We start from the raw sequence: 26,874 nt of genomic DNA, 5'->3' as shown, positions 1-26,874 counted from the left end.
AAATCAACATTCTTTTGTGGTAGCAAAATTAGAGCACATATGAGAGATGACTGTGAAATTATATAAAGTAGTATTCAAATGCAAAGCAATATCCTTCTTAGCAATATCATCATTGGTTAAGAATCATTCTCATGCTAATTTGGTTAGTCTTTAAGCCAGTTTTTTTAGAGCTGGTAAGCCCTCCAATGACTTGGTAAATACAGAAATTCTGCATTTGTAAAGCTGAACAGAGGTGAAAATCACTAAAATTTACATACCTTCACAAATAATTTACAAAGTGCTTTTGCATACTCTATTCCAGTCTCTCTGGAAGGAAGGAATATTTTACCCAGTCCATAGAGCAGAAAAGCTCAGAGAGTTTAGGTACCTTGTGCAAATTCATGGAGCTAATGTAGGGCTGCCTTCTTAAGGGAGTGGATATTCTTTCATCTAACACATGCCCTTTCATGCATGTACTCAACATAAAGATTTACTACAAAAGGTCCATGCCCAGTGGGACGGCCGAAGAAGTGATCAGAAGCCAAAGGCAGAGAAGAAATCCAGATGCCAATATGTTCTGGAGATAATGGAATTGCTTCTCTTTCTGTCTTCCAATGCTGCTAGAAGCGTGAGGGGGCCTTTCTGGATGGCTGCCCCATGGCTGGGTCTGCTTAGTTTTCCTTAGTCCCCAGACTTGGTTGGATCTGCTTGCTGCAGGAGTAAAAGGTACCCATTCTGTGGATGGAGTCTGGGGTGTCTGGCACTCCCGTGACTTCCCCCAGTCCCCACTTCTATTCTGCCAAAGGTCTTGTCTGGATGCTCCAGCAGTGGGGTGGTGGGATCCTCAACTGGGATGGCTCCCCTAGAGCAGCACTGCCTGACCCGAACCCAACCCAGGCTCCTTGAGCCTCAGCCTCTGGAACTGCCAGTCTCAGATTACCGGAGGGGGAGGGCAGCGCTGGGTCCTTTGTGCAATGGAATCCTGAGCTCTCCATCTGTAGCAGTGAGAGTGGGGCTCTTTGTGCTCCTCCCTTCCCCGAGGGACGTGGAAGACGACATTGCCTCACTGGGACTTTGTAGAGGCTCAGGAAAAATGATGAATTGGCACCATTCCTGCATCTCCTTTTGTTGGATTTACTTTGCCGCCTCCAGACTGAGAGGTGAGAGGCTGGGGCATGTCACCATCTCAGCTCATCTGGGGCCATTTCTTTGGTGGGGGGTAAGGTGAGGCAGAAAAGACAGAACAAATGATCCAACGGCTTGGAGGGATCCACGCTTCTTACTGACTGGTGCTGATCCGGGTGGGGAATGTGAAAGGAAAAAAAACAAAAACAACTCTCATTGATCCGAAGCTCTTCCCTAGCCTTCTGGACTGTCCTCAGTTTTAGAGCTCAGTCTGGTGTCCATTGTGCTGAAATACACACAGCACTCTGAGTGTTAATCCAGGTCACTCTTTTTTAATAGCTGTAGAAACGGCAGATGGAAAATATGCTCAGAAGTTGTTTAATGACCTTTTTGAAGATTATTCCAATGCTCTTCGTCCAGTGGAAGATACAGATAAAGTCCTGAATGTCACGCTGCAGATTACGCTTTCTCAGATAAAGGATATGGTGAGTAACAGACATTTGGAATATTGCTTACCATGAAAATAACAGTGCTTTCCCAAGGGAATGTCTTAACTGGGAATTTGAGAGGGAATGAGAGCAGACAGCTCTGTGTGCAAGTTGGTGAGAGAAGGGAACACCATGGGAAGTTATCTATAAAATTAATTAATTCTACTAAATATTACCTCATCCTGGCCATTGACTGTAACCTCCATAGATCATGGTGCTATGTATTGTATGTAAAGAAAGGTGGTATACATATTGTATGACTCCATTTACGTGAAATGTGCAGAATAGGTAAATCCATAGAGACAGAAAGCAGATGCATTGTTGCCAGGAGCTGGCAGAAGGGGAAATAGGGAGTAGGAGGGTGGCTGTTTAATACGTATGAGGTTTCTTTTGGTGGTGATGAAAATGTTCTGGAATTAGTGGTGATATTGTGAATGTACTGGAAGCCATTGAATTTTACATTTAAAATTATTAAAATGGTAAATTTTGTGTTGCATAAATTTTATTTCAGTTTTTAAAAAGCAGTGTTTTTAAGATGATGTATCTTATTTAGTACTTATGTGTGTTTAAATTACACAAAGTTATGAAACTTCAAAGACTTTTCTTCTGTACATTGTAGCTATTTCCTGACTTTCTTATTCAAATATATCATTAGTTCATTGATTTTCAGAGAAATTTGTGCCATTGTCCATGCAAAGATCTGATGACAAACATTTTTCCATTTTCCATTTTAAACACTAAATCAAGTAGGGAAAAAAATGTAGCCTTGGTAGTCAATCAAGGGAAGAGAATGAAATTATCTCTCACTTATTGAAAGTAGATTAGGGTTCTTGAAATTCAAGTATCTCAAGTATTCTAAAGATGGAGGGCATTTGGCTGAGGTGTCTACTAGACAAACTTACATCTGGTTCTTTGTGCAGGATGAAAGAAACCAAATTCTGACTGCCTATTTATGGATCCGCCAAATCTGGTATGATGCATATCTCAAGTGGGATCGAGACCAGTATGACGGGCTGGACTCCATCAGGATCCCCAGCGACCTGGTGTGGAGGCCAGATATTGTCCTGTACAACAAGTAAGTGCAAGTCAGAGCTGCAGTTTATCAGTAATGAGCTTCAACTTGTTGATTTAACAGAACTTTAAGATAATGAAAAAGGAACATTTAAAACTTGCATGAGGTACCAATGAAGTACCAATCCATGTTCCCTGGCCCAAAATAATGGTCATAAAATCTTAAATAATGAAATAATATGTCACAAAAGCTTAGACCTGGAAGGAGACCATCATATACAATCTAAGCTGGCAAAGGATATGGGATTTTGTGTGGGGTGGAGGGGTAGCTAGATCATAAGATCACCAGTTGGCCTTTTCCTGGTCTCAGAGCAAGGGGCCTTGCTTGAATGGGTAGGTCAAGTTCATGTGAACTAATCAATGTTTCTCAAACTGTAATGTGCACACAAGTCAACCAGAGGTCTTGTTAAAATGAAGATTCTGATTCAGTAAGCCTGGGATGGGGCCTGAGATTCTCCATGTCTGCACACTCCTGATGATGTTGGAGCTGTTAGTTCACGGACCACACTCTGAGAAAGAACCAGAGCACTTGGGCACAAATCAAGCTCAGTTGCTCCACCTGTTGTCAAAGGGGTGTCTCTTTTTATTCTGGAATCCAAGTTTCTGTGGATTGGTGTTTTAGTTTCCTTAGCTGCTCAAACAAATACCATGTAATGAACTTGCTTAAACAATAGGAATTTAATGGCTCATGGTTTTGAGATTGGGGGGAAAAGTCCAAGTCATCAAGGTGATGCTTTCTCCCCAAAGACTGTGGTGTTCTGGGGGTGGCTGCTGGCTGTCCTTGGTCCTTAGCTTGTCAAATGACAGGTCACATGGTGGCATCTCCTGGTCTCTCCCTTCTCTTTCAGGTTCCATTAATTTTAGCTTCTGGCTTTCTCTTTATATGCCTGTATTTCATTCTGCTAATAAAGGACTCCAGTAATAGGATTAAGACCCACCCTGGTTAAGATGGACCACAATTTAATTGAAGTCACTTCATCTTGAGGTCCTATTTATAATAGATTCACACTCACAGGAATGGATTAGATTAAGAACATGTTTTTGTAAGGTGCGTAGCTCCAAACCACCAAAATGGGAAAACTCCTTTTGGTGGCTCAGAACAAGGTGAATGTGGAGCAGCTAAGGGAACGCCCCTTTGAGCTCAGCCTCCTAATAGGCATGATTCTCCTTTGAGGAAGCAAGTTTGTTTGCCTTCTTCCTTTCCCCTTAGAGAGCTTATCCAAGGGTCATGACCTCTTGAATCCTTGCCCTGATCCTGCTGTTTCCCACCCTGAGGGCCAGAGGATTCTTCTATATCCTTCTCAAGAAAGATAATATTCAAATGCTGGTGCGTTTATTACTCGAGTTCACCCTTCTTCCCCTTGTGTGTTTTCTGTCTCTTTCTCTCTCTGTCTCTGTCTGTATGTCTTTCTCTGTATGTCTCTCTCTCACACTTACACACAAAATAAGAAAATGAACTATGCTGTCGTTATCTGTCTCACCCATAGGGTGCAGGAAAGTAACCTGAGAATACAGTTGACACAGATCTCTTAGAGCATTCTCCCTTAACAATTTTCCCTGGAAAACAAATGAAACACTGGTCCTCCTTTTCCTCCTGCTTTGGTTGGCTGAGGCACTGACTAAGCTTGCATCGCAACCCAAGTTAAGCCTACCCCCATATCCTTTTATCAGAGGAACGATTAATATGCTCATGCGCTCATACAAGACTACTGTGGTTTTGGTAAATTCTGTTCCACTCTCCATTCCTTTCCCCCAAGATTATTGGCCTTGAGATGGTGAGTGAGTTCTGTGTCCCATCCTTTTCTCACACAGAGCCTTTTCACCATGCTGACTCGTCCATTTTTTCCTGCTCCTTTGGATTAGTTCTTTAATCTTATCTTGCCCTCCTGACATGGAGAATTCTATTTCTGATCCTCTTTCTCCTTTCCAGTTACTTCAGAGTTTGATTGTTTAGGTGAAACTCTTAAGTGTAGCTGTGGTTGCATGGTATTTGCATTCCTTTAACCAACTGATATAAGAGGAGAAGAGAGTACCTAAGGCCAGGAAAAGGAGGAACCCCAATCATAGCTGCTTTTCTGACCATGGTTTTTCTAACTGAATTCTTGACCCTACAGAATCTTCTGATCTTAGATATAATATTATCACTTCTCAGAAGTTAACACAGAAGTTTATAGGCCACGAAATGGGCTTCCTGAGAGGTGGTGAGGAGGGAAATCAGGAGGGAAATGAGGGAAATGGGTACCTTTTATCACACATTATAGAGTGTGATAAGGATAGTTTGGATAGGAAGATATTTAGCATCTAGACTCACCATTGTGCTTGGTTCCATGGGACTAGACTTGTTAGACTGAGATCAGGATGGTGATGGGCCTGAAAGCCACCTCATGTGAAGAGCAGTTGAATTAGTTGGTGCTTAGTTTGGAAGAGAGAAGTCTATGGGGGAAGAGTTTATGTTTGTCTTTTGAAATTAGAGAGAATAGAAGGTAGAGAAAAAGAGAAAATTGCTCCAGAGAACAAAACCCAAGACAAGAGTTGAAGTTAAAGGGAGGATAGCTCTACTCAAAAAAAAAAAAAAAAAAAGAAAGAAAGAAAAAAAAGAAATTTCTCTAAATTCTTGACCAAAGGATTTTCCCAAGAGGTAGTAAATTCTTTAGTTCAAGCAGACACTGTCTCTGTCAGCAAATCAGTAAAGCAAATCAGTAAAGGGATAAGTGAATTAGAACTCAAGGTTAATATAATGGTTAGTATTATAAAAGAAGTTGCAAGGATTCCTAGCATTTTTAGATTAGATAATGTGGGCTACACAAATTTCAAATTGGTATTTTGGGCAAATTTTAATGGTTTAATTTTAATGGTTGTATTTTAGATCTAGTGAGGAACTGGGTGTCCTATTGTATTCAGAAAGATTCATGTAGAATTTAGCTTTAAGTTTAGCTTAAGTAACCTAGATGATTGAGAGGATGGCAAGATTTTTAGATGAGACAGGAAATAAAGGGGGAGGATGAACAGATTTGAAGGAAAAGATGAGTTTAGTGTGAGATCTGTTCAGTTTGGGGGACCCAAGGAACAGCCACATGGAGGTGTCTAACACGGGGATTGAAAAGCAAATCTTAAGCTTGGAAAGGTCAGGTAGGAAGATGCCAAAAAACCCTTTATGACCTGATAGAACTACTCAAGGATGGGAAAAAAAATGGCTGGGTATAAAGTTGGGGAAACCCTACATTTAAGAAATTTACAGAGAAGACTTAGAAGAAATGGTTAAAGAGTTAGGAGAAAATCAGAGAGAGAGAAAAAGAGAGTTGTGTCATAGAAACCAAGAGAAGAAAGTTTGCCTAGAACAATTCACAGTGTGAAATGCTTGGGAAGAATTGAACAAGGAGAGGATTTAGAAGAGGCCTTTAGATTTGTCTATTGGAAGTCACAAATGATCTTTGAAAGAGCTTGTGGGGAAGAAACCAAAGGTCAGTGAGTTGAGAAATAAAAGTGAAATGGGGGATTGAGAGTAGCATATATAAATTACCCTTGAGAGCAGTGTGCTGAAAGAGATGAGAGAAGTAGGAAGTACTATATTTGAGAGGAAGAGAAGTTGGTAGCAGAATTGGGAAGGCTCTAGAGGAGCCAGAGAAAATAAGAGGGACCAAGAGGGGACAAAATTCTAAAGGAGACCTGGGAGGGAAGGACATCACAACATAAGAAAGGAGGTTAGCCTTGAAAAGAGAGGGGAACTTCTTTTTGATATGGAAGGGAACTAAAAGCAGACTCATGAAAGATGGAGACATTGGAAATGGACAAAGGAAGGGATCATGGGATTGAATAAACAAAATCTGTGCTGAAGATACAGGAACTCTCTGGTGACTGAAAAAAACTGGTTGACTCTTCCTGCTCTTTCCTTTACCAGCTCATTCCTCCCCACTTCCTGGGGAGGGGCTTCTTCCTGTCCCTGCTGGGAAAAAAAATCATGTAAGCTCAAGGGCAAAATGATTCAAGGCATGGACGTGGACTTGGCCCAGTGGTTAGGGCATCTGTCTACCGCATGGGAGGTCCGTGGTTCAAACCCTGGGGCCTCCTTGACCTGTGCGGAGCTGGCCCATGTGCAGTGCTGATGTGCGCAAGGAGTGCCCTGCCACGCAGGGGTGCCCCCCGCGTAGGGGAGCCCCACGCACAAGGAGTGCGCCCCCGTAAGGAGAGCCGCCCTGCATGAAAGAAAGTGCAGCCTGCCCAGGAATGGCGCTGCACACACAGAGAGCTGACACCACAAGATGACGCAACAAAAAGAAACACAGATTCCCAAGCAACTGACAACAACAGAAGTGGACCAAGAAAAACATGCAGCAAATAGACACAGAAAACAGACAACTGGGGCGGGGAGGGGAGAGAAATAAATAAATAAATAAATCTTTTTAAAAAAGTGATTCAAGGCAGTTCAGTCTTTAATCAAAGAACTGTGGAGCAACTGCCTGGAAGGCATTTAGTGGCTGAGGAAAGAAGAGATAAGAGGAAAGCAATTTACGTATTTTGTCAGGATTATATCATTGAACCTTGCTTTCTCAACCTCCACTTTTTATTTTGTCCCTGTAATTATTTCATATTTTAGTTGAGAACATGGAACCCTGTTAGAATCAGAGGGGAGGAGAAGAGAAGAAACTAATATGTATTGCACAACTACTATGTATTGGACACTGAGTTGGAGCTTTCCATAGTGTAGTAGACAGAATAATAGCCCCCCAAAGAGGTCCATGTCCTAATCCCCAAAGCCTGTGAATATGTAACCTTACACAGCAAAAAGGGTGCCACAGATGTGATTAAGTTAAGGACCTTGAGATGGGGATTATCCTGGATTATTCTGGTCGACCCAATGTAATCATGAGGATCCTAAGAAGAAGGAGGCAGGAGGGTAAAAAACAGAGTTGGAGATGTGATGAAGCAAGCAGAAGTTGGAATGATGCAATGAAGGGCCAGGAGCCAAGGAATGCAGGCAGCCTCTAGATGCTGGAAAAAGCAAGGAAACTGATTCTCCCCTACAGGTTGAGAGAATACAGCCCTGCTGACAGCTTGATTTTAGGACTTCTGAACTGATGAACTGTAAGATGATAACCTTATATTATTTAAAGATATCAAAGCTGTAGTAATTTGTTACAGCAGTGATAGGAAACTAATACACATAGTTATTTACTTAATACAAAATTTAAAAAGAAATCTTAAGGTATTAAAATCCCTATTTTTACAGGTGAGCGACAGAGATGTAACTTGCTTACAATTACACCACCTAAACCAGTGTTTGAAATCAGTTTTCTCCAAGAATCTTCTTTGATGCCGTAGAAGATTTCTAAAGGAGAATGAGCCTTATTTATTCAATCAACCTGATTACCTACCTATTTATCTTTCTTTGTTAAGTCATTCTCTGTGTAAGACATATTGTAGTGTGTTGAGGAGTAAAAAAGGATTTTAAGACTTAGTCTCTGACTCAAGGAACAATCTAATAGGAACTGCATGTAAATAACCATAATACAAGGTAAAAAGGTAAGTCCCCTGAAACTCAAATAAGATGCCACAGCTCTTCAAACATGGAGAGATTTGTCTCACTGGAGAGAGAAGGAAGGCTTTGCAGAGGCATCTGAGTTGAGTCTTGAAGGCTGGATTAGATTTATTTATGCAGAAAAGGGGGATATTATAGCTAGAGGTATTTGAATAAGAGAGATAGGAACTCACAGGTTCTGTTAGGGTTTTAGTCTTGATTGATGAAACATGAGTGAAGGGGAACAGTGGGAGATACCAGGCTAGGAAGTGCAATTGGAGTGGATAATGGAACATCTGGAACACTAAATTGAGGAGGTTTGAAACTATTTGATGGGCCATAGGAAATCACTGCAAATTTTGAGCTACTAAGTGATGTGATCAGAGAATTCAGGAAGATAAAATAAAATTGGTGATTGAACAGTGATTAGATAAACATGTTGAACGAAATGGTTAAATAGTAATATCTTCAAATGACTCCTGAGCATCTGGAATGATGTTTTCAGTCACTGGACCTCCTTGCCCTCTGGATTCTGCTTGGGTTTGGCTAATCGGGACCCCAGCAGGCAGTTATTAGGGTGACACTGTTCCAACTGTTTTTGGGTTTTGGGTCATTATTCTTCAATCTCAACTGAGAGAATCAGTTGGGCCTAGCTCAGGGCACACAGCCAGCCTCTGGTCAGAGGAGCCTGGAGCACCTTAATCAACAGTTCTGCCTCCTTGGTGGTGGAGAAAAAGTAACTTCCTAAAGGAAAATTGAAATTCTGTCACCAAAAAGGGGAGGCATAGGTGTTGATAAAGGAAAAAAATGGTATGTCCAGAATAAGTGATTATCTCTAAAAATATGGGCAATTGGATTTTTTCCCTCTGTTTTCCAAATACTCTACAATAAATATATACAATGCTTACAATAGCAACAAAAAGCTATTTTAACATTCTGGCATCCAAAGTTAACAAAATCAGGTAAGAGTTTAAATCAGAGTTTAGTCCTGACAAAGCTGACATTTTTTGTCTGGATGTTCACGTTATTAAATATGAATCAAGAGTGGCTTTAGGAATAGAGAGGGAGGGACTAGAGCAGAGATGCCTTCAAGGGAAAATCTCAGAGAATCTGGGCCCTGCCTAGTAACAGGAAAAGGAAGAGAAGGGCAAATTAGAGTTGAATTCAAGCTTTCAAGCCAGGTGACAGAGAAAGGGGTGACCCATTGGTAAAGATGCTGAAGTGATGGGTGTGGGGTAGTGAGCTGACTGGGATAAGGAAGATGGTGAGTTATCCTAGAAAAGAGCCTTCATTTTCCTTGTCTGACCTCCAGGGCTGATGACGAATCTTCTGAGCCTGTGAACACCAATGTGGTCCTGCGGTACGATGGGCTGATCACCTGGGATGCCCCAGCCATCACCAAGAGCTCCTGTGTGGTGGATGTCACCTACTTTCCCTTTGATAACCAGCAGTGCAACCTGACCTTTGGTTCCTGGACCTACAATGGCAATCAGGTGGACATATTCAATGCCCTGGACAGTGGAGACCTCTCTGACTTTATTGAAGATGTGGAGTGGGAGGTCCACGGCATGCCTGCTGTGAAGAATGTGATCGCCTATGGCTGCTGCTCTGAGCCTTACCCAGATGTGACATTCACTCTCCTCCTCAAGAGGAGGTCCTCATTCTATATTGTTAACCTCCTTATCCCATGTGTCCTCATATCTTTTCTGGCTCCCTTGAGTTTTTACCTCCCAGCCGCCTCTGGGGAAAAGGTCTCCTTGGGAGTAACAATCCTGTTGGCCATGACTGTATTTCAGCTCATGGTGGCAGAGATCATGCCAGCCTCAGAAAATGTCCCTCTGATAGGTAAGTTCAAGCATCTTACACTTTGAACCCAACTTTGTAGTGACTGGGCTGTGTGTGCGTCTTTAAACTCATAGCAACTGAGTCAACTGCCAATTCAATACTGACTGTCACATAATTCACTTGGTGACTGCAATTGGCATCTTTAAATAGAGATATGGCTTGTTGGGATCAACGCTGGTCTTATGGTTTCTGAGTTTACACAAAGGAGCAATGGGAGGCACTAGGTTTAGAGCAGTGGTTCTCAAAAGTGTGGTCCCTGGAGCCATAGAACCAGAATTACTTGGGAACTATTGGAAATGTAAATTCTCAGGCCCCAACCTAGACCAACTGAATTAGAAACTCTGGAGATGAGATTTGGCAATCTGTTTTAACAAGTCCTCCTGGTGGATGCTGATACTTTCTGCTGTCTTATAAAAACCACTGCTTTAGAGGTTAAGGGCTCTGATTTTTTTTTTAATTTATTGAAATATATCATTCATACATAAACATACATAAACAATAAGTGTATAATAGTTGTGAACTTACAAAACAAACATATATAACATCTCACCCTACCACCAATAACTTGCATTGTTTTTAAACCTTCTTAACTAATGATTAAATAGCGTTGTCAAAATATTACTACTAAACAAAATATTTTCCCCTAACCAATCCTATTATTATCTTTATATCATTTATATATGAACATATATAAACAATTAAGTGTATAGTATAAGTTGTGAACTTACAAAGCAAACATGCATAACATCATGCAAGGGTCCCACACATCAACCCTTCACCAATACCTTGCATTGTCATGAGATGTTTGTCACAAATTATGAAAGAATATTGTCAAAATCTTACTACTAATCATAGTCCTTATCTTACATTTGGTGTGTTTTTCCCCTAACCCACCCTATTATTTTTTAAATATATGTATATATATTTTTTTATTACAGAAGTTGAAAACTTAGAAAACAGTCACGCACATGTACAGAATTCCCAAACAACACCCCTCCATCAACACACCACAATGTGGTGGGTCATTTGCTACAGATAATATAATATCATCTGATTGTTACCATGTCCATAGCGTACATTTGGCTCACATTTTCCATACTGTCTCAGTATCAACACAGTACATCTTTCACATAGATGCAAGAGTATTTTATTATTGCTACTAAGCACAGTCCATAAGTCACTCCAGCTGTATTTTTCCCATGCTTCTCCACATTCCCAACACTCTGCAGGACTCTGATTTTGAAATAAAAGTAACCTACATTTCAATGCGAACTTTCTCACACAGTTCTCGAATCACCTTAAGCAAGTTACTTAACCTCTTAGCCTGTAACTGCAAAACTTGCTTAATTGCTGCCTTATTGTATCATGGCTCAGTACAAAAGCTGGCATATGATAAATACTAAGTAAATAGTGACTTCTTTTTTTATATATAACAAGAGTTTTCTTCTTGAAAACAGTAGTAGACATGATAGAAAAGATGAGTTAGATCTTATTAATGGTATCTACCATTAATAGACTAATCCTCAAACTTTACTAGGCATAATAGCTGTGAAAGAGCTTGTTAAAATGCAGATTTCCAGATTCAAGGAGATTGATTTAGCAATCTTGGGCAAGATAATGGGACTCTGAATTTTTAAGAAGCACCTGAAGTGATTCTAAAGTAGATCACACTGTTCAAAATCTGTGATAATGAAATGCTCCTCTAAGAGTTGCAGTGTGGAGGAAGCTCTTACCCCATCTGCCTTCTCCTTTACCTGCCTTGTTCTGAGAGCCCTCCTATTGCCTTTAACACCAGCTCCCTGCAACAAAGATCCAAAACCTCTACCTCAACATCTTGCTGTTGTAATAGATGCTAGCCAGAACCAGAAGCAAGTGAGTAATGAGGAGACAGGGAATACCAGGTGTTTTAGTGTTGTAGGATGATCAAGTAAATACCAAAAATGGGTGGGGGTTAACCATTGAAATTTATTTGCTCAGTTTGAGGGTGAGAAAAAGTCAAAATCAAGAAGTCATTAAGGCTACACTTTCTCCCCAAAGACTGTGGTGTTATAGGACTGACTGCTAGCAACCATCGGTCCTTAGCCTGTCTCATGGCAAGGCATATGGCAGCATCTCCTGGTTTCTCCCTTCTCTTCCGGATCCAACTTCTTGCTTCCTCTGGCTTTCTCTGTCTATGACTATATTTCATTCTGCTTATAGGACTCCAGTCATAAGTTTAAAGCCCATCTTGATTGAAGTGGGCTCCTCTTTAAACTGAAGTAACCTCATCATAAGGGCCTACTTACAATGTGAACACACTCACAGGAATGGATTAAATATTTAAGGACATGTTTTCTGGGGTACATACAGCTTCAGGCCACCACACCAAGAGATTTAGAGACCAACACCAAAAGGATATTCTAGCGGAGTAGGTGTAGCTCAGTGGTTGAGCATCTGCTTCACACATACAAGGCCCCGGGTTCAATTCCCAATACCTCATAAAATAAAATAAAAGGATATTCTACTGCCCTTTTTACTCTTGACTGAATCCAGTATTATCCAATATTCAGACATTACTACACCAGTTTCTCTGACGATTTCTTCCTCTTTATGTTTCTCTAAGCAATGCACATACACACAACTAACCTCTTTAAGTAATAGATGCAGAAGACGATCCTGCCCCCCAAGACGTGTTTTGGCATTTTTATTACCTCTCTTGAGGAAGAAATGATTGACAGTGATAACATCCCATCATAACCCTGTTTGAGACATGATCAGTTGGCAGGTCCCTCTCTCTTGTTTAACAGCAAGCTGGCACAATTTCTAAACAGAGTTGTCACACAGGAATTTTGCAAACATTACTTGTTCTGTTTGTGTGCTAATATGAAAATTGTCTTTTTAAAAAAAGAGTGCACATAGCTCTTAAGAATAATTAATAGCATTCATAATTGGTTATTTGCATCTATTTTCCTAGGGAGAGGGAACATCATTAGATCTGCGTTAAAAACTATGAAGGGAAATTTTATTCATTCTTCTATTGATTTATTCATTCAAAAAATGTTTATTGAGCATTTACTACATGCCAGGCACTGTTCTCGGTCCTGGGGAAATGGTAGTGAACCCATTTGCCCAAAAATCTAAGGAACCGCAACTACCGAGGCTTTGTCTCTCATTCCCTAATGTCACTGCTATCTACCCAGATTTCCTCCTCTATGCAACCTGTTTCTTTCTACCAATTTTCTCCTTCCTATCATTTCATTTTGACCCTGAACCCTTCTGAAGTCATATTCCCTTCATTCAGTTGCTTTGGCTGACGTTTATGAGATTGTCATCTGCATACCAATATCCTGAAGTTCCTGCAGGAAGCATTCTTCACCAAATTCCCACCCCTAAATTTAGCCCCAAATCTTAAGTCCCTAATGTATTTTTTTAAAAAAACAGATCAACTTTATTAATGAATATTTTAAATTTTGTACAAATTTAATTAGAAGAGGTGGAATAAGGATAAGCATAAAATCCAGGGATAAATTACATGCCTGATATCTGTATTAGTCAGCCAAAGGGGTGCCGAAGAAAAATACCAGAAATCTGTTGGCTTTTTATAAAGGGTATTTATTTGGGGTAGAAGCTTACAGTCATAAGGCCATAAAGAGTTAGTTACTTCCCTCACCAAAGTCTGTTGCCACGTGTTGGAGCAAGATGGCTACTGTCTGCAAGGGTTCAGCCTTCCTCTTCCTCCTAAGGCTCCATGGTCCCAGCTTCTTCCAGTCTCAGCTGTAGGCTAGCACAAGGCTCATCTTTCTCCTCACCTCAGTTCTTTCAGGGCTTTCTCAGTTGCTCAGGGTGCTAGTCTCTTCAGCTGCAAGCTATCAGGTGAACAGCTCAGTTCTCTCCCTGGGGCTCCAGCATTTGAAACCAACTTCTCCATGTATTTTCTGTGTGAGTTCCTGCCCGCCAAGGGAGCAGAGACTCAACATCCTACTGCCGTGGCCAAATCAAAGCCCTAATATTAATTTAGTCAAGTAAAAGTGAAACCTCTGAATTTAATACAAAGGGTTATCATGCCCAAAGGAACAGACCGGTTTACAAATATAATCTCTTTTTTTGGAATTCATAAATAATATCAAACTTCCACACTATCCTTCCCAGAATATTTCTAGAATAGAAAAATATGTTTAAAACAAACATCAAGGGTTACTTTGAGAGGAAAAAGGAGTGTAAATCTAAAGATAACAGCCCACCTATGAGATCGCACAATAATTTTTAATTCAAAGTGTATTTGAAATAAAAGTAATATGTGTGCATGGTATAAAAAGGTAAATAGCATTACCAGACTTACAGTGAAAAAAATCACAGTCTCCGGTTCCAACTCTCCCCGTCTTTGGGAGTCTCACTTCCCAGAGACAAGCACTTTAATTTCTCTTGGTTCTCACCTTCCTATTTCTAAATAATATTCTTATTTGATATTTCTCAATTTAAAAAGTTTTAGACATTCTCTGCTGACTTCCACTATGGAAAATAAGACTTTTCTTGTGTGGTCCCTGCCAACTTCTCCACTATTGTAGATAGTAATAACATGATAAGAATTGTGATTTTGTTGATCTTCTTGAAGAACCAAGTTTCATTAATTCTCTCTATTATTATTATTTTTTGTCCTTAATTTCATTTATTTCTGCTCTAATCTTTGTTATTTCCTTCTGCTTGCTTTGGATTTAGTTTGCTATTCTTTTTCTCATTCCTCCAATGTGCGGTGAGGTCTTTGATTTTAGCTCTTTCTTCTTTTTTAATGTGAGCATTAAGAGTTATAAACATCCCTTGCAGTATGCCACAGGTTTGCTTTTTTTAAGGAGGTACCGGGAATTAAACCTAGGACCTCGTACGTGAAAAGCAGGTGCTCAACCACAGAGCTATACCCACTCCAATGTATCCCAGAGGTTTTGATATATTATGTTCTCACTTTATCTTGAGATATTTACTGATTTCTCTTGCAATTACTTCTTTGACCCACTGATTAAGAGTGTGTTGTTTAATTTGCGTATATTTGTGAATCTTCCCTTTTTCCATGTTATTGATTTCCAGCTTCATTCCATTATGATCAGAGAAGGTGCTTTGTATAATTTTGAGTTTTTAAAATTTATTAAGACCAGTATTGTGACCCAGCATGTAGTCTATCCTGGAGAAGGATCCTTGAGCACTTGAGAAGAATGTATATGCTGCTGTTCTGGGGTGCAATACTCCATAAATGTCTGTTAGGTCTAGTTCATTAATCATATTATTTAAGCTCTCCGTTTCCTTATTTATCCTCTGTCCAGATGTTCTATCCAATACAATATTATTGTAGAGACATGTAATTCTCCCTTCAGTTTTACCAATGTGTGCGTCATGTATCTTGGGGCAACCAGGTTAGGTGCATAAATATTCATGATTGTCATTTCTTCTTGGCTAATTGCCCCTTTTCTTAATATATAATGAGCTTCATCTCTTTTTTTTAAAACAAATCAATTTTATTGATACACATTAATAAAATTTACAACTCACCCAAAGTGTACAATCAATATTTGATATAATCAAATAGTTGTGCATTCATCACTTCAATCATTATTAGAGCATTTTCATTGTTTCATTGTTTCATTGTTTCATTGTTTGGAACAATTTTATTACTCCAAAGAGAAGATCCTACACCCCTTAGCACTCACCTCTTAATCCCTCTATCCTTTCCTAGCCCTACATAACCACTAATCTAATTTCATCTTTACAAATTAATTTATAATTACATTTTATATAAAAGGAATCATACACTATGTAGTATTATGTGTCTGGTTTCGTTCACTAAGCATAATGGGTTTTTTGATCTGATATTAATATCTTATAGTATTAACATATATTAGTACAGTTTCAAAGAAAAACAGTCTTATATATGCAATTTTACCCATATTCATATTTCACATATGGTATTACTATGCTATACATTTCTATGTTACTTTTACCTTTCTGTTTAGTAATATGCATGACCTTAGACTTTCACTTTAAACCACTATAATATAGTACAGCTAGTTACAAACACTATGTTGTGCTTTCACCTTTTCTATTCATTTTCAAAGATTAACACACATCCTTTTTACCAATTCTGCACAATTTAACCCTCAGCTTTCCATTCTCTAACCACATTCTATTTTCTACTCATTAACTCCATGAGATTATATAAAACATTTAGTTCATTGTAGCACAATCATACAATATTTGTCCTTTTGTATCTGGCTGACTTCACTCAACATGTCTTCCGGGTTCATGCATTTTTGTCATATGCTTTATGACTTCATTTCGTCTTACAGCTGCATAATATTCTATCATGTGTATACACCACAGTGTATCCATTCATTGGTTGATGGACACTGGATTTTTTCCAACTTTTGGCAAATGTGAATGATGCCACTATGAACATCGGTGTGCAGATGTCTGTACTTGTCACTGCTCTCAGTTCTTCTGAGTATATACCTTGTAGTGGTATTGCCAGATCACGTGGCAAGTCTATATTCAATTTCTTTAGGAACTGCTGAACAGTCCTCCACACTGGCTGTACCATTCTACATTCCCACCAACAGTGAATAAATGTTCCTATCTCTCCACATCCTCTGCAACACTGGTTTTTCATATATGCCCTTTATAATATTGAGAAATTTCCCTTCTATTCCTGTCTTTCAAAGTGTTTTTACCAAGAAAGGATGCTGGATATTGTCAAATGCCCTTTCTGCCTAGATCAAGATGATTGTGTATTTTATTTCCCTTCAATTTGTTAATGTGGTATATTACATTAATTGATTTTCTTCTGTTGAATCACTGTTACATACAAGAAATAAATCCTACTTGGTTGTTGTTTTTTTTTAAGATTTATTTATTTATTTCTCTTCCCTCCCCCCCCCAGTTTTCTTCTCTCTGTGTCCATTCGCTGTGTGTTCTTCTGTGACCGCTTCTATCCTTATCAGCAGCACTGGGAATCTGTGTTTCTTTTTGTTGTGTCATCTTGTTGTGTCAGCTCTCCATGTGTGCGGTTCCATTCCTGGGCAGGCTGCACTTTCTTTTGCACAGGGTGGTTTTTCTTACAGGGCACACTCCTTGCATGTGGGGCTCCCCTACACAGGGGACACCCCTCATGGCAGGGCACTCCTTGTGCGCATCAGCACTGCGCATGGGCCAGCTCCACACGGGTCAAGGAGGCCGGGGGTATGAACCATGGACCTCCCATGTGGTAGGCAGACGCCCTATCCATTGGGCCAAGTCCACTTCCCTACTTGGTCTTAATGTATAAATCTTTTGATGTACTATTGGATTTGATTTGCAAGTATTTCATTGAGAATTTTTGCATCTATGTTCATTAGAAAGATTGGACTGTAATTTTCTTTTTTTATAGTGTCTTTATCTGGCTGTGGTATTAGGCTGATGTTCATTTCATAAAATGTTTTGGGTAATATCCCCTCCTTTTCAATTTTTTGGAAGAGTTTAAACTCTTCCAAAAACTAGGATTAATGTTAATTCTTCTTGAAATGCTTGGTAGAATTTACCTATGTAGCCATCTGGTCCTAAACTTTTCCTTTTTGGGAGATTTTTGATTACTGATTCAATCTCTTTAAATGTGATTGGTTTGTTAAGTTCTTATACTTGTAGTGTCAGTGTATGTTTGTGCATTTCTAGGAATTTGTCCATTTGATCTAGGTTGTCTAGTTTATTGCCATACAGTTTCTCTTAATTACCTCTTATGACCCATTTTATTTCTGTTGGGTCAGTTGTAACTCCTCCCTCTCATTTCTGATTTTATTTCTTTGTTTCTTCTCTCTTTTTTTCTTTGTTAGTCTAGCTGGGGGTTTGTCAATTTTATTGATCTTCTCAAAGAACCAGTTTTTGGTTTTGTAGGGATTTTTTCTGCTCTTGTCTTTATTCTTTCTTTCCTTCTGCTTGCTTTAGAATTTGTTTTCTGTTCTTTTCCTAGTTTCTCAGGTTGTTCAATTAGATTATTGATTTTCACTCTCTTCTTTTTTTAATATAGTGGTTAGAGCTATAACTTTCCTTCTTAAGACTGCCTTCACTGTAGACCGTAACTTTCGATAAGTTGTGTTGTCATTTTCATTCATCTCAATATATTTATTAATTTCACTTGCAATTTCTTCTTTTACCCACTGATTATTTAGGAATGTGTTGTTCAGCCCCCACACATTTGTGATTTTACCTCTTTCCCATCTGTTATTGATTCCCAGTTTCATTCCATTATGATCTGAGAAGGTGCGTTGTATAATTTGATTCACATTTTATTTATTCAGAATTGCCTTGTGACCTAATAAGTGATTTCTACTGGATAAAGATCCATGAGCACTTGAAATGAATGTATAACCGCTGAGTTTGGGTGCAAAGTTCTATATATGCCTGTTCTGCCTAGCTCATTTATCATATTGTTCAAGTTCCCTGTTTACGTGTGCTCTTCTACAACTAGACACTTGTTCAATCTAATGATGTGAGTGGTATGTTTGAAGTCTCCAACAATTATTGTAGAGATGTCTGTTTCTCCCTTCAGTTTGCCAGAGTTTGCCTCATGTATTTCGGGGCACCCTGGTTAGGTGCATAAACATTTATGATTGTTATTTCTTCCTGTGGGATTGTCACTTTTATTAATATAGGATGGCCTTCAGTACCTCATAACTTTTTTGCATTTAAAGTCATCTTCTATACTCTCCTCCAAGCCTCTCTCTTCTGTCTTTTTCTTTCAGGCTGTAAGTTTCCCTATAATGTTTCCCACAAAGATGGATTCTTTTTTATGAACTCTCTTAGTTTCTGTTCATTTGTGAATATTTTAAACTCACCTTCATATTTGAGTAACAATTTTGCTGGATAAAGAATTCTCGGTGGGAAGTTTTAATCTTTTAGTATCTTAATTGTATTTTATCACTGTCTTCTCACCGTGGATGGATTCTGATGAGAAATCTGTACTAAATCTTATTGGGAGTCTCATATGTGATTGTTTGCTTCTCCCTTGCTGCTCTCAGAATTTTCTCTTTATCTTTGATATTTGACATTCTGAGTAATATGTGTCTAGGAGTAGGCCTATCTGGATTTATTCTGATTAGGGTTCACTGTGCTTCTTGGATTTGTAAGTTCATTTCTTTCAGGATAGTTGGGAAAATTTCAGCCAAATTTTCTTTCTGTTCCCTTCCCCTTTCTTCTCCTTCTGGAATGCCCATGACATGTATGTTGTTGTGTTTTGTGTTATCATTCAACTCCCTGAACCCCTGCTCAATTTTTCCATTATCTTCTATCTCTGTTCTTTTCTGTCTTCTATTTCAGCTGTTCTGTCTTCTGTATCACTTATTCCTTCTTCTATCATTACAAGTCTGCTGTTTATCACTCTAATGTGTTTTTTTATCTCACCTATTGTGTCTTTCATTCTCATGAGCTCTGTTACTTTTCTATTCAGGTTTTCAAATTCTTCTATGTGTTTACTTGGTGGGTTCTTGATATCCTTTATCTCTTCAGCCATATTGTCTTTCAACTCAATTAATTTGATTTTGTAAATTTGTGTGTATCTTGTTTATTAGTTGTCTCAAATCCTCTGTTTCTTCTGGAGCTTTGATATATTCCTTTTCTTTGGTAATTTCTTCCATTTTCTTTGTATGGCTTGTAACTTTTTGTACCAAGGCTGTCCACCCAAGGGTGTAGGGGGGGGGTGTCATTCCCAGTCATGGGAATGAGTAACTCAAAGTTTTCATTTTGGCCCCTCTGCCTCTCTGTCCTCCTCCCTCCTGGGAGATGCACAGCACTCTTCTTATCTGCTGATTCCCAAAGCAGCTCCTTTGGATAGCTTCTTGCCCTTCCTCCATTTTTTTTTTTAATTTATTTTATTTTATTTTACTTATTCCCCTGTTCTTGCCACCTGCGCTTGCTGTCTGCTCTCTGTGTTCATTTGCTGCTTGTTCTTCTGTGCCCATTTTCTCTTCTCGTCTTCTCTTTAGGAGGCACCGGGATCCAATCCTGGAACCTCTGACATGGGACAGAGGCTCTATCACTTGAGCCACCTCAGTTCCCTGGCTTGTTGTATCTCTCATTGTCTTTCCTCTGTGTCTCTTTTTTTGTTGTGTCAGCTTTGTGGCATGGAGCAGTACTCCACAGTGCAGGCCAGCTCACTATGAGGCCCCTAGAACCAAACCTGGAACCTCCCGTATGGTAGATGGGAGCTCAATTGCTTGAGTCACATCTGCTTCCATTATTTTTTGTAAAAAAGTTGAAAACTGCTGACTTACTCTGATATTGTCTTCCTGGAAGTCCTAATAGAACTTTGGACTCTAAAATTAAAGAGATAGACCAGAGTTGGTATAACATTCCATTATCATTATCAACCAAAGCTCCTTCTAGCTTTCCACTCCACCATCCAGTTTTCCATCCAGGGTATGGTTCCTGACTTCATGTTCCAAGATGACTTCTAGAGCTCTAGCCATTGTTTTCTAAATAGTAGCCCGGAGAAAGGGAGAAAGAAGGCAATACCCCTCCCTTTTAAGGAGACATTCTTGATATGTCAAACATCATTTTCACTTATATTCCATTGGGTGTACCAGTCTGTAAGGGGCGATGGGAAATACAGTTTTTAAATCTGGAAGTAGTAGGCCCTGTCACAAATTAGGGTTCTGTTTCAAAAAGGAAAAGGAGAATGAATCATGGGTTAAGTAAACAGCAGTCTCTTTTTACCCTCCCTCAAGTTCCCCAATTTAATTATGTTACAATTTTTGGTTAAAAGATACATAGCCTTGCTTTTCTGTTTGCTAGTTTTATGTGTACCTACAACAACATCTTCTAAATAATGCAGCTTTCTACTTTTCTTTGTGGTGCCTCCTTTGTCCTATATCAAATTGATATGTATCTATCTCCATCCATTTCTGAGCTCACTATTCTGTTCCATTAGACTATTTGTCTGTTCTTATTATTTTTGTTATTATAATTTTGAATATTTATCTTTATTTGATAAGATGATTCCTTCCTCTTTGTTCTTTTTACCAAAACTGATCTAGCTTTGTGTGGGCATAAGTCTTCAACATAAATCTTGATTCAGTTTTTCCAATTTCTCAAAAAAATCCAAGCAGTATTTTAATTGAGATTGCATTGAAATTATAGATCAATTAGAGAGAATAAATAAGTTTTATTATAATAAATTTCCCATCTGTGAGCATACTATATCACTATGTTAAAATAATTCTTTTTTTCTTCAAGACCTTTTTAAGGAAGGTTATTCATTACTCCTAGTGTAAAGAAATGCTCTTGATTTCTATACATTTCTTTTTATGCTTAGTACCTTGACAAAATCTCTTGTCAACTACCCTGACAAAATCTTCTGTTAGTTTGAATGGTTTGCTGATTCTATTAGATTTTCTATGCAGATAAGCACAAGATCTGCAAATCATGACAATTATATTTCCACTCTTCTGATTTTATTGCTTCTTTAATCCTATAATATTAGCCTGGACCTCAAGGATTATGTTAGGGAATAGTGCATATGAAATGTGTTCATGACCTTATAGGAACATATCTAAGGTTTCTGTATCAAGTGTAGCATTGATGTAGGTTTCTGACCCACAGATTTTATCACATTAAGAAAGCCATCTATTTGTAGATTTTCATAATTTTTAACAAATAATAAGTGAGCAGTATTATCAAATGCTTTGTCGTTATCTGTTAAGATAATTATTTTATTTGTTTATTAAAAAGATAATTAAGAAATAAAAAGATAATTATATTTTAGCCCATTAATGTACTGAATTACATGGATAGGTTTGGATGTAGAACCCCTTTGCATCACTGGGTTAACTCCTCCACCAATTTATCATGTTATATTATCATTTTAATATACTGTTGGAGTCAGTTAGATTCTGTTAGCTAATTATTTTTATAGGACTTACTCATATAAGACCATAAGTGAAATGGATCCCAAAATTGCCTATCCTGCCAGTTTTGTCATCAAGATTAACTTGACTTCATAAAATTAATTGAACTGCTATTCCCTTCCTTCTATTTTTGGAACAACTTATATAAGATTTGAATTATCTGTTCCTTAAACATTTGATAAAACTTACCATTCAGCCTTTCAGGGATGCACAATTTTGTGAGGAAGAAAAGGAGGTATTTGACTGATTTCCATTTCCATTCAAATGCTCTCTATCTTCTTGCACTAATTTTTAACATCTTATGTTTTTCCAGAAATGTGCCTATTTCATCTAGTTTATCAAATATTTTACTATATGGCTATTTTATAATATTATTTTATCATTTTCTAGATTTCTGTTATTATTTCCTCTTTTGTGTTTTCTCTGTCTCTCTCTCTCTCTGATCTTTTTTCCCTTGAACAATCGTATTTAAGGTTAGTTTTATTACTCTTTCAAATAGCCTGCTTTTGGTTTTGTTCATCTTCTCAATTATTTGTTCTAATATTTAATTGACCTGTACCCTTATTTTAATTATTTTCTTCCTTTATTTTCCTTGCTCATGAACTTTTGCTTTATGCAATCACATTTTAAAGAATCAGTGTCTCTTTTCTTACCTTATAGCAATGGACTTCCATCTTAATAAAGTCTGAAGACAATTCTGAGAATAGGTCAAGTTCACGAATGGTTTGGTTTTTGAGAGCAGAAACGTTTTTCATATCATGATCTTAGTAAACACTTACAGTGCTGAGAACTTTACATGCATCTTCTCAATTAAATCTCACCACATTCCCATGAGTTAGATATTATGATTATACCTTACAGAGAAGGGGGCTAAGGATTAGTGGGATTATATAACTTATTTCAGGTCCTGTGTCTAGTAGTGAAAGAGTTGGGATTTGAACTCAGGAAGTTTGATTCAAAGTCTATACTAGTAACTACCAGGGTATAGTGCTTCCTTAGAAAAGGTGTTTCTTTCGTTATAAGCCAAATATGATGTCTTAGTTTGTCAGGCTGCTAAGACAAATACCACACAATGGGTTGGCTTATCAACAAAAATTTATTGTCTTATGGAAAGATAGAAGTCCAAAATCAAGGCATCAGCAAGACCACACTTTCTTCCCAAAGTCAATAACATCCTGGTACGGGCTTGCTGCAATCATTGGGACCCCCTGGCTTGCATCTACACTACACTTCCCAGCACATGGCAAACTCACTTTCCTTGTGTCTACTCTTTTGTTTTCTGTTGACTTTAGCCTCCTGACTCCTTCTCATGGCTTTCTGTTACTTCTCTTTATAAGACTCTAGTCATACAGAGTAAGGCCCACCCTGATTCACTTGGGGCACACTTAAATATGATCTTAGACGATCTCATGTGCAAATGAGTCCACACCTTAACTGATAATGCATCTTCAATGGGTCCTATTTAAAAATGGGTTCACACGCACAAGAATGGGGATTAAGCTTAAAAACATCTTTGTTGGGGTACATAATTCAACCTGCCACACATGAAGACAGTTTTTAAGATAATTTAGCCATCATTGTTCTTGTTGTTTTAATTCCAGGAAAATACTACATAGCCACGATGGCTTTGATCACAGCCTCCACCGCCTTGACCATCATGGTGATGAACATCCACTTCTGTGGGGCTGAGGCCCGGCCAGTGCCACACTGGGCCAGGGTGGTCATCCTGAAATACATGTCCAGGATCTTGTTTGTCTATGACGTGGGCGAGAGTTGCCTGAGCCCGCACCGCAACAGGGAGCGGGACCGCCTCACAAAGGTTTACGGCAAACTCCCAGAGCCAAATCTGAAGGCAGCAAGGAACAAAGACCTTTCCAGAAAGAAGGAAATGAACAGACTCCTAAAGAATGACTTGGGGTGCCAGGGTGGGGTTCCTCGGGAGGCTGACAGTTACTGTGCACAGTACCAAGCGCTGACGAGGAATATTGAGTACATTGCCAAGTGCCTCAAGGACCACAAGGCCACACGCTCCAAGGGGAGCGAATGGAAGAAGGTGGCGAAAGTCATAGACCGATTCTTCATGTGGGTTTTTTTCATCATGGTGTTTGTGATGACTGTTTTGATAATAGCCAGAGCAGATTAGTGGGCATTTTTGTCTTCTGGGGATAAATCATTAATATTCTCTGTGGTCTACCCCAATATTCTTTCAACCAGATTTTTGTCCAGATGTAATTGAGGGGTTCCATTGTCTGTACTTCTTATTTTTAACTTAAAATCAATAGTAAAACAAAGAAAAATAAAATAAGATAAAATCAATAGTGTAGCGACCTGTCAGGTTAAATTAAATAGAACATTTCAAGGATAGTAAGATGAAAGAAATAGGGGCGGGCCAATTTCATAACCTGCATGTGGCTGGCCTCTAAATTACACAATTTTTTTTCCTCTTATGTGGTGCAGATCACAAAGTACACCATATTAATGTTTCAAATTGAAAAAAGAAGAAGAAAATAAAATATATTTCACATTTTGTCCCTATTAAAACATACTTTCAAAAAAAAGAAAAAGGTTGGTCATATATACTTTAGTGTGATTTATGTCTCAATGCTACCTTTCCATGATATGGTGTATTCCAAGCCATATCTCAAATGGTGGAATAAAAGGTTTTATCCCACAAAGGAAGGCTAAGAGTTAGCAATTTAATGGAAAAGAGAGCCTTTTAGGTGATGATGATATCATATAGGCTGGTTATGTTTTATATGAACCCTAAAGATAAGGGCTTAATCTTAGATTAAAATATGATCATCATGGGAGCAGATGTAGTTCACGTGCTTGAGTGCCTGTTTCCCAGGTACAAGGTCCCAGGTTCAATCCCTCGTACCTCCTAAAAAACAAAGCAAACTAACAAAAATAAGATCATCAGTTAACTGGGCTCATATATTCATTTGTTGTCCATCAAACATTTATTGAATTTCACCTATATAGAAAAAAGCAATAAAACTACATTATTTATATTTGTATTGTGTATATTAGCAAAACTTATGTGCAAGCCTGATCACTTTTTTTTAAAATTTATTTATTTATTTCTCTCCCCTTCTCCCCCCACCCCAGTTGTCTGTTCTCTGTGTCTATTTGCTGCGTGTTCTTTGTCCACTTCTGTTGTTGTCAGCGGCATGGGAATCTGTGTTTCTTTTTGTTGCGTCATCTTGTTGTGTCAGCTCTCCATGTGTGCGGTGCCATTCCTGGGCAGGCTGCACCTTCTTTGTGCTGGGTGGCTCTCCCCAAGGGGGCACACCCCCTGAGCGTGGGGCTCCCCCATGCGGGGGACACCCCCGCATGGCAGGGCACTCCCTGTGCGCATCAGCACTGCGCATGGGCCAGCTGCACATGGGTCAAGGAGGCCCCGGATTTGAACCACGGACCTCCCATGTGGCAGACGGACACCCTAACCACTGGGCCAAATCTGCTGCCAAGCCTAATCACTTTTGATCCTGACAATTCTGTGAACTAAAGTGGGCAGATATTCTATTCCCATGTCTCAGAGGAAGAAACTGATTTAGAGAAGGTTATTACCTACCTTCTCAATTTCAAGTAGGTGGAAGTGGTGGAGGTGGGATTCAAGCCCTCAGCTTGTGACTCTACACTTGGGCCAGCTCTATAAAGCCCCATGCTTTTTGGCCATGATAAATTGCAAATTAGGATAAGAGAGACTGGGAGATTCTCATTCTTAATTCTGAGCCTTCCCTAATTCACTTGCTAGGTTTCTCAACCTCATTCCTACTTTTAATCAGATGTCTTCAAATCCTCCCCACTTCCACAATGATTAAAACAATCCAAGGGCTGATACCCATTCCCTAAATTCCAATTCCTCAATTATTCTTTTACCATTAAAAACAGATAAACAAAAAAAGGAACAGAGGTGGGAAGAAGACAGCAGTTAAACTAGGAAAAAGAATGCTGTCTGTTTAAACATGTAGGCATTGTCGGTTATTCTTGTGTTTACTCATTCAAAAAAAATTTCTTGTGCACCTATTACATAATGAGTGCTAGGCCCGCCTTTCAGGGAATAAATATGAAACATAGTTTCTGTCCTCCAGTTGCTCAGAGTTCAGTGGAAGAGCCAGTCAAGAAAATAGGGAAGCAGATGTAACTCAAATGGTTGAACACCTACTTCTCATGTATGAGGTCCCACGTTCGATTCCCAGTACTTCCTAAAAAAAAAAAGACAAATACAATTGTATTAGTCAACCAAAGGGGTACTGATACAAAATACCAGAAATCAGTTGGTTTTATAAAGGATATTTATTTGGGGTAGAAGCTTACAGTCACAAGGCCCCAAAGAATCCAACGTAAGGTAACATAAGAGGTACTTTGTCATCTGGAGTCTGTTGCCACATGTTGACGCAAGATGGCAGGCGATGTCTGTGAGAATTCAGTCTTCCTCCTCCTGCCAAGGCTCCATGGTCCCAGCTTCTAGTCTCAGCTGCAGGGACAAGTCTTGTCTTTTTTCCAGGGCTCGTTTCTCTCCGGGCTCAGCTGCTCTGCTATCTCCACAAGGCCAGCTACAAACTGTCAGGCGACCAACTGGAGCCTCTTTCATGTCTAACGCTGTGTCTAACGGAGCCGTACCTCTTTCCTGCTTCTCTGTGTGCTTACTTCCCAGACTCCAGGAATAAAACTCCAACCTCCCTCCTCTGCTGTGTGGTTTTCTCTGTGAGTCCCTGCCCACCAAGAGGGCAGGAAGTCAGCGTCCAATTGATGTGGCCCAATTCAAGTCCTAATCATAATTTAATCAAGCAAAAGTGAAACCTCTGAAGTTATTACAATCTAATATGCCCAGGAAGAGCAGACCAGTTAACAAATACAATCCAATATCTCTTTTTGGAATTCATAAACAATATCAAACTGCTACAACAATATAGTATAAAAAATACTACCATGGAAGCACGGGCAAAATGTT

The 26,874-nt window shown here is 39.0% G+C and overlaps 1 protein-coding gene across 1 annotated transcript; it reads left to right on the top strand.

Moving 5' to 3' along the window:
* The first annotated feature begins 521 nt into the window (after window positions 1–521).
* On the top strand, window positions 522–24,890 carry CHRNA9 (cholinergic receptor nicotinic alpha 9 subunit). Its single transcript, XM_058299511.2, has 5 exons — window positions 522–1,139; window positions 1,444–1,589; window positions 2,513–2,667; window positions 9,491–10,023; window positions 23,519–24,890. The coding sequence occupies exons 1-5, from the start codon at window positions 833–835 to the stop codon at window positions 24,058–24,060; spliced, it is 1,683 nt and encodes a 560-aa protein (XP_058155494.1). The 5' UTR covers window positions 522–832; the 3' UTR covers window positions 24,061–24,890.
* The last annotated feature ends 1,984 nt before the right edge of the window (window positions 24,891–26,874 follow it).

This window comes from Dasypus novemcinctus, chromosome 1 (genome assembly GCF_030445035.2).
Source record: "Dasypus novemcinctus isolate mDasNov1 chromosome 1, mDasNov1.1.hap2, whole genome shotgun sequence".
Lineage (NCBI taxonomy): Eukaryota > Metazoa > Chordata > Mammalia > Cingulata > Dasypodidae > Dasypus > Dasypus novemcinctus.
This window is presented reverse-complemented; position numbering and strand designations above follow the sequence as displayed.